A 13,074-nucleotide genomic window follows, 5' to 3' on the forward strand; every position below is an offset into this window, starting at 1 on the left:
ATGAGGCTCAGAGCAATTACCTGGGGAATACAATTTGTGGTTAAAGATCCAGATTTTTGAGTTAGATAGAACTGGGTTGGACTGCCAAGTATATCTCTTAGCAGCTATGTGACCTGGGGCAAATTTTTACCGTGACCCAGGCAAAGACATTGGTGGTGTTCAATAATGACTATTTTGCAAACTATATTGGTATAATGTATTTCTAAGTGTGTGGTCCTTAGAGACCACTCAATAAATGATAGCCATGAAGTGAGCTGTCTAAAATTGTATCCCTGGGATAAATTCAGTTCCTCTGATATCTAATTCAGTGCTATTTTCTCCCACACCTCTTTCTGAAGAACTCTCAGAAAGAAAGTAGTGAAATGAAAGTCTATATTTCCACTTCCATGTTAAAAACAGTCCTCGTTCAAGTTCAGCTGGCCTCCTGGTGTGGTAATTGTTGCTGCAACACCATTGCCGCCTCCTTTATCCTAAAGCCATTTGATCATGAACTATGTGCCTGGGATTTTCTGTGACTGGGTGGAGGGAGGACCTAAGCCAGCAGCCGCCTGGCTCGCCTGAGCTCTTTGCACCTGGTGCTGAGCGTGAATGAAGTCACATTTTTGTGAAGCGAGTGCTAAATGTAATGCTGGATCTAAATCAGGGCTGCTGACATTTACCTCGAGCAGCGTGGACAAATGTGACACCACACTCTGAACACAGGCCTGGCTCCTATATTCTGTCTGTGCTTTTTGAATTGGTCTTTGCGGTCCAGTTTCTCTTTTATCCAGCCATAATTTGAACAATAAAATGGAAGTTGCTCTCTTTTGCCTGCATCCCCTCTCAGCCCCTCCCACCTTTTTTCCTCTTACAAAAATAAGACTCCATGGTCACATTTTAATCATCTGGGTTGAAAGAAAGGCAGAATTGAGGCATCTGCACGTGGCACACTTTATTTGGATGCTGTCTCGTGGTTCTCCTTCCGTGGGGAGAAAGAGGTGAAGTTGGGGCACCTCTCAGCACACTTATTCTCTCCTCTTTGACATTTCCAGTCAAGTAGAAAAGCTGAGTCTTTTTCACTTGCTTCCTGCTTATAATTTCCAATTACATTGCATTATAACTAGATCTGGACAGAGACATCACTGTGGGACCCAGCCTCATGGTCTGTTGCCCCTTTAAACTATTTTTAAAAATATTTGTCATTTATTTAGAAAGGAGGCTGAGAAGTCTGTGTGGGAAAGGTGTAGGGGAAGGACCACTAGTGTCAAGACTTAGCTTTGTCTCTAACTTCCCCTGTGGATCAGCTCTGGCTCCAAGTTTGCATGCTTCCTGCAAGAAAACACATATTAATCGGACCCATCTTTCTCTGAGGACAGTTTGGGGACCATCTGTGGCTGCTCCATTAGTTCCCCTGGGAATTTCACCTCCTATTCCAAGCAGTTTATAAAAGATTTCTTTTCACTTCTCTCCCAGAAAAAGGTTTTGGCACATGGCATTTTCTTCATTTCAGTTAATTCCTAATGGTGATTAAATGCTCCTTGTAGATTGATATCTGGGACAGCCTGCTGGCTAGGTATTCCCGGATTTGTCTCTGATTTAGACTGTTTGAAGTGAAGCTGTCCTTTCTCCACCTTTGTCCATCTTCTCATGCCCCACATACCCCTCCCACTTCCCCCATTGCATAGAGAACAGTGTCATGCACACACTAGGTGCTTAATAAACCCTTGTGCAACCATATCTACTATTGTCTTCTTCCTTTTCCTTCCTGGTACTTTCTAAGGGAGTCAATGAGGAGTAGGGCTAAACAAACAGACAAACAGCCCTGCATGGGCTTTAGAGTCTGAAGACCTTTGAGTCCCAGTTCTAAACATTTCCTCCCTAGGGCTTAACTTCCTCATCCTAATGGGAAATAATAACAAAAACCTTATTTGGTAGTTTTGTGAGGAGCAGATGCAATAGTATCTGTGCAAATGCTTTGTCAACTGTGAAGGACCATGTAAGTTTTGGAATTATTGGGCTCATAAGTCAAGGAGCTATCCTTTCCAAGGAAGCTGCATTATAGCCCAAGTTTACTAGCTCTAGTTGACTCTGCATCCCAAGTATCTCTGGAATCTGTCCACTTCTACAAACCCTGTGGGCATGATGTTTCTTTAGAAGAAAGAAAGCCTTCCCTTCTTTCTTCCAGAGAGGTGGAACAGCCCCTAATTGGTCTCAACATTACCCCTGGTATTACCCTCCTCAACCCAGAGTCATCTTTCTAAAGGGCGTATCTGACCTTGTTAATCCCATGCTTAAAATTCTTCAGTGGCTGCTCACTGTCTTCAAAGTAATATTCCAAATATTCCAACAATGTGATTTTTTTGACAAGTTCTTAACTTTTCTATGTCTCAGTTTCCCCATCTACACCTGGGAGGGTAATCCCCACCCCTAGAGAGGTGCCATTTGTGAAGAAGCTGGGCAGTGAGACAATGATCGAGGGGCATTTAGCACAGTACCTGACATGCGGTAGACTCTCAATAATGGAGTCCTGAATAGTGAATGAGTGAAGGATTGACAATGGTCCCAATAGTTCTTGGCAACTGTCTCTTCTGGGGACTGGACTGAGGAGATAAGGGCTGTTCTGTCTGCTTGTATATCATGTCCTTGTATAGATGTCAGTGGGGAACCTCATTCTTTCCTCCCAGCTCCTGGCACAGAAGAGGGAGACTTGCTTTCTATCCTTCTCTTTTGGCCCAAGTGGCTTTTCATTCTACTTGGTCACAGAAAACACAAGGAATATGTAACACATCCAGAAGACTGCCACTGGTGGATGTGTGTTAGGATAGAAGTGAAGAGTGAATTTGCTGTCCCCTCCTGTGAAAGGACTTCCCTTCTCTCCGCTTGGGCTGTCAGTGATTTTAACAGGATCACTGAGACTCACCCAAAGCCACATGGCAGGGAAGGCGCACCCCCAGGGAACTGGTGATGTTTACTGACAGCTCCTCTTCTCTACACTCCTGGAGGACATGAGTACCCTTTGGAATTCAATGCTTGAAAATAAGCTTTGGTTGATACAGTAGCATCATTGTTTCTAAGAATGCTTCCCACCCACCATTGATCACCTTGTTCATCCTCCACATATCTTTGTGAGTGGGGGAGGGAAAGTTATTGCCCACACATCTTAAAGATGGAGCAACAGAAGCGCAGAAATATTCATGACTTACCCAAGTTTGTATGGTCAATGATAGGCTTTAAAATAGATGAAATATCTTGTGACTCTCAAACCACTGCCCTTTCCTAAGACCAGCAACTGTGTGGGCTGAAAATGGAGGATTAGGAGACTCAGCCCACTTCCCCCTTTGCACGCTCAGCCTCTATTACATGAAGAAGGAGGAGGCTGTCTTCAGATCCTGCTAGGTTCAGTGTCTTTTACTGAACCCAGGTTGGATTCAGTGAGATCTGCAGCTGTTTCCTCTGCCCATCTTTCATTGAATAGCTCTTCTCTGGGCATTATCTAGAAAACTTTCCTAGGAGATAGGCAGAAAGATGTGAAGCACTCAGTAAAATGTTGAGAACTCAATGGAGGAATCTCATGCCATCAGGAAGCCAAGTGGAAGGCAGCCGATCACTCAGTTTTTGCTGCTGTTGTCTGTAGTCCAGCCCTGGACCTCAGAAATATGATTCAAAGGAACAGGGGCTCATCTGGGCCCCTCAGTTATATTATACTTTTAAATGGGCTTTCACAGGAAATTAAGCCTTCTTTGTGTGCTACCAGAGAAAGATTTTTGTTTTGTTCTGTTTTTCTTTTTCCAAAGGATGTTTTGAAAGTTGTTATTAAACTTGTGGTTGAAATAATGAACTTAGGTATCACTTGTGGTATCTGCAGCCAAATTTACCACCAGTAAAATATAAATATTTGTTCTTTTGCAGTCAGTATCTGCAGAACAGTAAGCGAAAGAGCCGGCCGGTGAGTGTAAAAACATTTGAAGATATCCCATTGGAAGAACCAGAAGTAAAAGTAATCCCAGATGTAAGCACATCTTTTAAAAATAGTCTTAGAAATAATACAAAGGATGAAACGTTAGCTGGACAAATATTAGCCTAAGCTTTAGAGTGTTGGAGCTTCATTATAAGGCTGTCCTTGAGGGTGGGTGTTGCAGGGGCATTATGGAGAAGGAACTTACCAGCCCCCTTGGTTTCTCCATAAGTAAAGCCAGTGGTCCAAGGTTCAGTCAGGATAGTCTAGCTTCATGCCCAGTTCCACTCAAGTGTAAATAGTATCATTGTGAAAGGAGGGATGGAAAAAGGTCTCCCAGCTTCTTCCTAAATTTCTTTCTACTTCCAAAAACGGTTGCTTCCTTTTGTAACTTGCACCATTTCTGGTTCTGATACTTTCACCTCCTTCTGCAAATCATTGGAACAAGTTGTCTGATAGATGGGTTAAGAAATCAATTTAAGTAAGTTGGTCAGTGTACACAATCAACTGTACCATCTCATTGTCTCTTAAAAAGGACAACCAGACTGACAGTGGTATGGTTCTTGCATCAGAAGAGCTGAAAACCTTGGAAGACAGAACCAAATTAGCTCCGTCTTTTAGGTAAGGCTCAACCAAATAGAAAAGACAAGTTTTTTTTTTTTTAACTTTATCAATGTATTTTATTTATTAAGGTATCACTGATATACACTCTTATGAAGGTTTCACATGAAAAACAATATGGTTACCACATCACCCTTATTATCGAGTCTGCCCCATACCCCATTGCAGTCACTGTCCATCAGTGTAGTAAGATGCCACAGGGTCATTATTTGCCTTCTCTGTGCTACACTGTCTTCTCCATGGTCCCCCAACACCATGTGTACTAAACATAATGCCCCTCAATCCCCTTCTCCCTCCCTCCCCATCTGCCCTCCCCCACCCCTCCCCTTTGGTAACCGCTAGTCCCTTCTTGGAGTCTGTGAGTCTACTGTTTTGTTCCTTCAGTTTTCCTTCATTGTTATACTCCACAAGTGAGGGAAATCATTTGGTACTTGTCTTTCTCCGCCTTGCTTATTTCACTGAGCATAATATCCTTCAGCTCCATCCATGTTGTTGCAAATGGTAGGATTTGCTTTCTTCTTATGACTGAATAATATTCCACTGTGTATATGTACCACCTCTTCTTTATCCATTCATCTACTGATGGACACTTAGGTTGCTTCCATATCTTGGCTATTGTAAATAATGCTGCAATAAACATAGGGGTGCATATGTCTTAGACAATACAAATTTTTTAAAGGAACTGAGGACTTTCAGTATAGGTGCAGAGTTTTCTTTTTTTGTGTCTTTGTTGGTTGAGGAAGATTGCATCAACCAAACTCATAAAGAACTGAAACGAATTGATCAATTAAATTATGTGGCAAGTCTAAAAAGGAATCCAAAATAAATTAGGGAATTGGGTCAGTTTTTAATGAGGATTTATGACTACTAGGGGATTTTGGGGCATATTTGCTAAGGGCAGTGATTGGTATGGTACTGGCCAAATAACAAAGGCCACTGGATGTGATCTCCAAAACTACTCAGATGATCAGAATCTTTGTGGACTCTGAAGGACTTTCAAGCCTATACATAAATGGGTGCATCTGTCCTTAGGAAGAGTCATATAGAAATAAGCCAATATCTATTTGTTGAAGATATTTAAATATTGGCTGAATTATTTAGTAGTTAATTGTTGGAAAAGAAATAAATTTGCTTTTGAGTACAGTTTGCCCCATGTGGTTCTTTGGAAATTTGTAGTTGTTTTGAACATATACTTTGAAACTAACAAATAAATGAAAATCTGTATTTATGAAAATAATAAGATACAGGAGCTCTCTTGTCCCCTCCTGGCCTGAGCCAGGAACTCTGTCCTCTCACTTTCTCTCTAAATAAAAGCCTCTGCCTTGCTCTCCTAAAAATAAGATACAGAGTAGTTATTTTTTTGCTAGCAGATTCACTCAAGGAACGAATAGAGAAGATTTTGATCTACTCATAATCTAATTGTTGTATAAAAAGGAAACACCCATGGGTTATTGAGTGGTGCTCATTAAAAAAACATTAAAATATGCCATTGTGCAATTTTATTTTTTGCCTTAGGCCCAAGGTAAGAAATTGCAAGAACCAATCATATGTTTCATTGATTGGTTCAAAATATATTTATGCAGCAATGACTATGCCAGGTATGCCACTATTGGAGACACTAAACTCATTTTATTGAGGTTGGATTGAAAGAAAAAAATGTACTGCTAGTTATTCAAATAACTTTTAAACCATATACAAGCACAGAGTTAATAAAATCCCTTTTGCAGTTTTTAACATGAACAATTTGTTAAAACACTTGTATGAAGGAGGAAAATCCCCATACCTCAGAATGGCTTGAGAAAATGTAAAGCCTGACGTTTTAGATCAACACAGTCTCCCCTTCTAGGCTTTGACATGATTACCGCCTGTCATGATTCAACGCCACTGGAAACATTCTGCAGTTGCTGCTGAGTGATCCAGGTCCTAGTCCTTCCAAAGAATGTGGTTTTGATGAGTAAAAAGCTGTGTTTGACATGTCTGGTTTAATTGCACGCACACGCTTCAATTTACCAAAGTTTAAAGTTGCTCAAGAACTTTATTAACACCATCTGCACGCCTTGTAAGACCCTAATTGACAGTGTGAGGAAAGCACAAGTGAACTTTCAGAATATCCCAATTTCCTTTCCGATCATGAAAGAGTCCCTTTGGTTCCTGTCATTGTATACAAACTCGTCAATCTGCAAGGCCATAAAAATGTTCCAGTGGTTGGAGCCTTTGCATAACTCAGGACAACTGCCTTTCATCTCATCTCAGGCTCGAAAGACTTGGACCTGAATAAGAGGATTTATCTGAAACTACTAATTCGTGCTAGTACCTGAAAATAGACATTGTCTGATTAAACTTGATATGTTGATTAACAAACAAGTCGGCTAGATAGGGGTTGATGTCTCCAGGGGAATGGTGGCCCATGCGGGTAGGGCGTGGGTCAGGGTGAGAAGCGAGAGAGCTGCCTTTGCATGGCCACCTCATTTGGTTGCCATTTCTTCCACAGCAGATTGGTGCCCAGCAAAAGCAAGGAGTCTGTGGCATCTGAAGGCTCCAACCAGACGAGCGGCTACCAGTCTGGGTATCACTCTGATGACACAGACACCACTGTGTACTCCAGCGAGGAGGCAGAACTTTTAAAGCTGATGGAGATTGGACCGCAAGCTGGCAGTGCAGCCCAGATTCTCCAGCCTCACTCTGGGACCGCAATGAGCACTCCTCCTATTTAAAAGGAGGCACCCACATCCCCCACTCCTGGAAATCACATGAGAGGTGCTGCTCAGATTTTCAAGTGTTGTTCTTTCCGCCACCAGAAAGTAGCCACATTTGATTTTCATTTCAAAAAAGACCTCAGACTGCAGGGAGCCAGTCCCCTAGGCATTTCTGAGAAGATGCTTGTGACCTGAGAATGTTTTTGTGTCTTCTCCCAGTGTTGACCTTATTCTCTTTCTCACTCATTTAAAAAGCATGTCTGATGCCCCCTACAGTGCATCTCCCCATGGGTTATAACAAAAGAAGTTCAAAAATTGGCTTCATCCTCCAAGAAGTAGCAGTACCTGGGGAGCTGACACCTGTAAAGCTAGAAGGTGAACTAGGTAATGAAAGTGCTTTGGGTGTTGAAGATGAGAAGGGCCTCTAGGGGTGAGTCCACCTAAGAAGCTTCGTGTAAGATACACGTCCTGAGCCAAGTCTTAGGTGCGGGATTTGGTTTGATAGAAAGAAAGATGTTGGCATGCCTCGAGTGCATGCTGGAGCCTGCAGACGCTTTGTGTTGGCACTGTGGAGGTGGACATGGGGTCCGTTAGGGAATGTAAAGGCTTCAGAGGAGGTTACTGGTTTTAGAAGTTGCGTGCTCTTCCCAGTTGGGCTAAATGAGAGTTCCTTGTGCTGTTTCCGACTCCTAATGAGAGTTCCTTCCGGACTCGTAGTCCGTGTCTCCTGGCCTAGCCCCAGGAAGGAAATGATGCAGCTCTGGCTCCTTGTCTCCCAGGCTGATTCTTTCCTCAGAACACCACAAAGAAAGGACATTCAGATGGAGGCTCCCTGCCGAGTTGAAGGGTTCTGACTGTATAAACCAGCTTTTGGTTTCTTCTGGATGAATACTCACACTCTGTCCTGCTGTGATGTGTCTGTGCCTGAAGGCAGCAGATTCAGTGTCAAGCTGTGGTGTCAAAGCTTCAGGAGAGATCTTACTCCTCTGTTCCTTCTCCGTCTATACCCCACCCCCATATTTTCACTCCTCATTACTCAGTATTTTAGTAATTTGGCCTCTACACTTGAGTCAAAGCTGATTTGGTTTGTTCAGTCTCTGAATGATTATTAGCCAGATTTCAAAATTATTTTTTAGCCCAAGTTTTAGCAATGTCTATTGTATTATTTAGACTTTTAACATGTAAAGCTATTTCTACTGGTTTCTGCCCTTGGTCTTCCTTTTTAAAAAAGAAAATGTATTTTTCATTTGGTACCATAGTGTGAGATGCTGGGAACCATGACTATAAAATCTGCTATGGCACATATATTTATAGTCTGTTTATGTAGAAACAAATGTAATATATTAAAACCTTATATTATATATAATGAACTTTGTACTATTCACATTTTGTATCAGTATTATGTAGCATAACAAAGGTCATAATGCTTTCAGCAACTGATGCCATTTTATTAAAAAAAATTAGAACTTGAAGGAATGAATCCCTCTGTAAGGTTGCATTACTGTTCCTCACCACTTCTCTCACTTCTAAAATCGTGGAGAGGGAATCAGACGTGATTTCCATATGGTTGTTTCTCCTTTTTACTTGTTCCTTTATTTGTCTTACTAAGGAGATTTTCATAAAATGTTTATATATTTTATGAACCAATAAATGTATTCTTAGTAAAAAAATACAGTGGTATAATATTATCACAACTACTTTGAGGGAAAGTCTTTCTGGCTTGAGGTCTAATTGCTTCTCCCCCTCTTCTTCATTACACAAATGATTTACACACATGTGGGACTCTCATATTCTGAGGACTTTTGAAATTCTTAAAACATGGCTTGAGAGATACATGCTAAGTACTCTAATACCATTTGTGGCCCTCTAGTAAATTCCATGCCTGTTCGAATGGCCAACCGTGAAAATCAGAAGGTGAGAGATCCAGTGTTGCCAGCGTGACTGATTACTTTTGACTGAATTCAGGGAGTGTGATCATCTAAAAATCACTGGCACCAATGAGCGGCTCTACTTTTTGTGTTTTTTTAATGCAAGAGGTGGAAATGTTTATATAGTTAAATATGTTTAGTTAATTAAATATGACTGTCATTCTGTTTTATGGCTTCTAGGCTTTTAAATCTTCTTGAGGAAGGTTTTCCCCACCCTAAAGTAATCCAGAATGCTGAATTTTCTTCTTTCTTCTTTTATTACACTAAAATCCATTTGCGACTTATTTTTGTATAGGGTGTAAGGTAAGAATCTAGATTGTTCTCTTCAAGCAGTTGCCAATTATAGCCGCACCATTTATTAAATACACAGCTTTTTCCCCATGGTTGAGGAAAGGTACACTGTACCATTTTTCAACCCCCCGTCATCTCACTGAGACATTCTGCACAGCTTTATGGTGGAGAAGGTGGTCATGGGTGTGTGGTTCCTGGGGATAACCCTTACAGCTTCGGGCTACTGTCTGGGACTGGTGGATTAGGGTCTCCTAATAGATGTTGTTGAAGTATAGGTCAGGTCTAACCTCACTTTCCTGTTATTACAGTGTTGTTTAGTAAATGAATGGAAGAAGAGTCGAGGTTATTCAAGATGGAGAGGACCTCACAGAAAAACAGATTTTTCTCCATTAGAAGAAAAAGATTTTGTTTCTCATTAGCAGCCCCTGGTACTGTTTCCAACACTGGGAATTTGGATTCAGCTGAAACTTCACACTTTGTAAAGAAATGCTTTCACCACCGTAGGCAGAAGGATTAGGAAGTGAGGTTTGGCCCTTTCCTTTCTGTCTTCCATCTTCCACATCCCTTGTTCTGAGCTCCCTTTCTCTCTTCATTTCTCTCTGTATCCAAGAGGATTTTGTGGCTTTTTCAAGTCCTTCCTGCTCTGTCTTATTTTCAAAGCTTGAATTGGAGGCGTTTGGTGTTCCCCCGCCCGGCTCCCCGCCTCTCTCCTTCGTTCCCTTGCACTTTCTTCTCCCTCTTTCCCAGCTCCTTTGTCCCTTCACAGTCCCTTTCTTTCTTTCCATTAACCTTCCTCTCCTCTGACCCTCCCACCCCACCTCCAGCAGCCTTTCTTCTCAAGTGCATCCCAGGAGAAGGAAGAGCTGTGGAGGCTTGAGTTTATTATCCCTGGATTAAGTATTCCTATCAATACACATTCCTTTGTCCTCTTCAATGAAAAGAAAGAAGAAAAGTAAAAACCTCAAACCCACAACTTTGTGGTTAACCCAATTTTCCTGTCTCCCCTGGCATGTCTTTCTGCTTCTTACTCAGGTATTTATCACCAAGATGATAAAATGCAGGCAAACCCAGAAAGCTACAGCCTTTGAGAGAGTGGTTTCTCATATACATTCTCCACATTTGCGTGCCTCTTGGCCCTTAGGAGCAGAAGGCATGTCATGTCTCTGCTTCCAGGGGGGTGTTGTGAGCACAGCCCACAGGGAGTTCTAATCTGTTTTTATAAAATTGTATTTTCTGCTTGAATCTCTTCCACATAAGGGCTTAGACATAAGTGAAAATCTGGGCAGTTTTTGTGAAAGCAACTTTAAGTCCAAATTGTGCTCTTAGGTGATAAAAAGATTAAAAAGTAAAAGTCATTTAGGGTGGTTTTGATCAGAATGGAGAGAAGGAGAGAAATCTGAGAGGAGCAATCCAGAGAGAAACTTAACAGACTCATTAGCCTGAAGTTCTGGAGCTCCAGTAGTAGAACATACCAGCCCTGCAGAGGTCTGACTCAGAGATAAGGAGTCTGAGTTAGGAAAAAAGTATGCTAATGAAGACTACTGATAAGACAAGGTTTACAGGAAACTGTGACTGATATCAAGTGAATGTTAGTGAGGAAACATCAAATTGTACCTTAGCTTTTATGTTCTTTAAAACTCAACACATGACCTTCATGTAACTTCTTGACACCTGTAAAACAGCAGTGAATTCACTATTTCACGCAAATTAAAAACAAAAACAAAAACTGTGGTTTAATGTTTTATATTAGCCTTATCTGTTGTTTATACCAAGTAATTTAGAACCTATGGTCAATGTACTGAACAATAACAATGACAGCGTCCTCTTGCACCTTAATTGTTTGGGGCTCCCAGCTTTTAGATACATTGCAATAGAAGAGGGCAGGGAATAAGAAAACCGGCCTTTGCTCCAGTTGTGTTTTGTTTTTTCCATTCTTTGCCCTGTTTGTCCTCTCACCTCTTCAGGAAGTGACATTTTGGAGGAAGAAATTCAGTAAAGTGGGTTGAGTTCTTCAGAGTTAAGAGTACTTTCACTGCTGAAATCTGAGCCTATGTACAGCTCACAGGATAAGGGGTATGCAATGACTCATCAGGAGCCCTCTGTAAGCCAGGAGAGGTTTAATGGGAGCCTAGTGCTAGGCATGGGGCATCTTTTTTAAAGCTGAAATGGCTTATCCTGACAAGGGAGATGGAAAACATCTCATTATTGCCATAGAGAGAACTGAAATGGAAACAAAAACCCAAATGCAAAGTAGAGAATTCAGGCTAGATATGTAGTGAGAAACAACAACTCACATTCAACCCCCAGGTTAATAAGAAAACCGGCAGACAGTATCCTGCAGCAGGTGTTGGGGAAAAAAAACAAGGCCTTCCATAGAAATCAAGTACCATAGATGCAACCCATAATACTAAACTTAAAGTGAGTCATATTTTGTTTGCTTATATTTAACTGTATTATAAAGTGCTTACAATATGCCAGATTCTCTTTTAAAAATTTATTAATAATAACACATTTAATTAATAGGGACCCTGAAGCAAAATGTAGGCATCGTGGTGTAGACCAGGTGGCAAGCCAGAGTGGAATATGCAAAGGAACCCTCATTGATGGTTTCCACGAGTGTTAGGATTATACTATGTGCCAGACACATGAGCAGGCAGTGGTCAAAACTAGTTTCATAGTAGCATAGGTTCAGGGTTATAAGCAGAACCATTCAGAGAAGGAACTCCAATCTTTTTCCAGAACTCTCCGTGTACCCTTATGGTCTCACCTTAAATTGAGCATAGCTCTCATTATTGGCCCATCTTTATTCAGTCAATCTTGAATAAAGATCTGTGTTCAGGAACCCTTCTAGGTATTTAATAAATAGATTCCACCATGGGGGTACTTTAGAGTCAGAAATGCTCATGGGACAAACCACGTAAGTAGCCATTTTACAGAAAGTTGTAGAAATTAGGCTTATTTTTGTCTGGTTCACTTCATGTTGCAAACTTTGCATTTCACTTATAAAGCCAGATGAGATTCTGATAATGCTCTAGAAGAACTCTGTGTTGGCAGGCATTATATGGTAGCAGAGAAGGAATTTTTGATTTTATCATAAGTAACATTATGTTGTCCTTTATGCTTTAATAAACTTTTCCGGTGGATAAAAATCCTAAGTACAGAAAGAATAAATTCTATCATTGTCATTAGTTTTACTAGAAATTCTTTGATAGGGATTGTTTTATATAGGGATTTCCCCTTGGGCATTTCAAAACATTATCTGGTAACATGCAACATTTCATAAATCTATCTGTTTCACAAATTAGTATGTAATTCTGTATAAACCACCTTGAGAATCTTTTAAGCAGCCGGTACTTGAAGTCAATAGAAATGAATTTGCCTTTAGATCAGTCATCATGGGTACATCATGATATGTTGCTATGCCTAATATGGTTGGCAAATGGCCTTGAGGACCTGTCATGAAGAGAGAAAAAAAAATCCTTACTATTCTTTTATCACCTTATTCATCTCTGGATTTCAGGGTTCTGCCCAGCGTTTGTTCTTGTAGTCTTTTGTACTGGAGGGAGCTTATTGCTTCTTTGACTGAGGAACAAGAGTATGCCAT

At 41.0% G+C, this 13,074-nt stretch overlaps 1 protein-coding gene across 6 annotated transcripts in view; it reads left to right on the forward strand.

The window, feature by feature from the left end:
• The window catches only part of KDR (kinase insert domain receptor), a 44,032-nt gene extending 35,111 nt beyond the window's left edge, over positions 1 to 8,921 (forward strand). For 2 of the 6 annotated variants that reach the window (XM_017666352.3, XM_073237594.1), the window contains exons 28-30: positions 3,889 to 3,988; positions 4,470 to 4,555; positions 7,047 to 8,921. In XM_017666352.3, coding sequence (XP_017521841.3) covers positions 3,889 to 3,988; positions 4,470 to 4,555; positions 7,047 to 7,269 — 409 coding nt within the window. In that variant the 3' untranslated portion in view covers positions 7,270 to 8,921. The other 4 variants (XM_073237595.1, XM_073237596.1, XM_073237597.1 and 1 more) reach the window with 4 other exon arrangements.
• Positions 8,922 to 13,074: the final 4,153 nt, after the last annotated feature.

This window comes from Manis javanica, chromosome 5 (assembly GCF_040802235.1).
Source record: "Manis javanica isolate MJ-LG chromosome 5, MJ_LKY, whole genome shotgun sequence".
Taxonomy (NCBI): domain Eukaryota; kingdom Metazoa; phylum Chordata; class Mammalia; order Pholidota; family Manidae; genus Manis; species Manis javanica.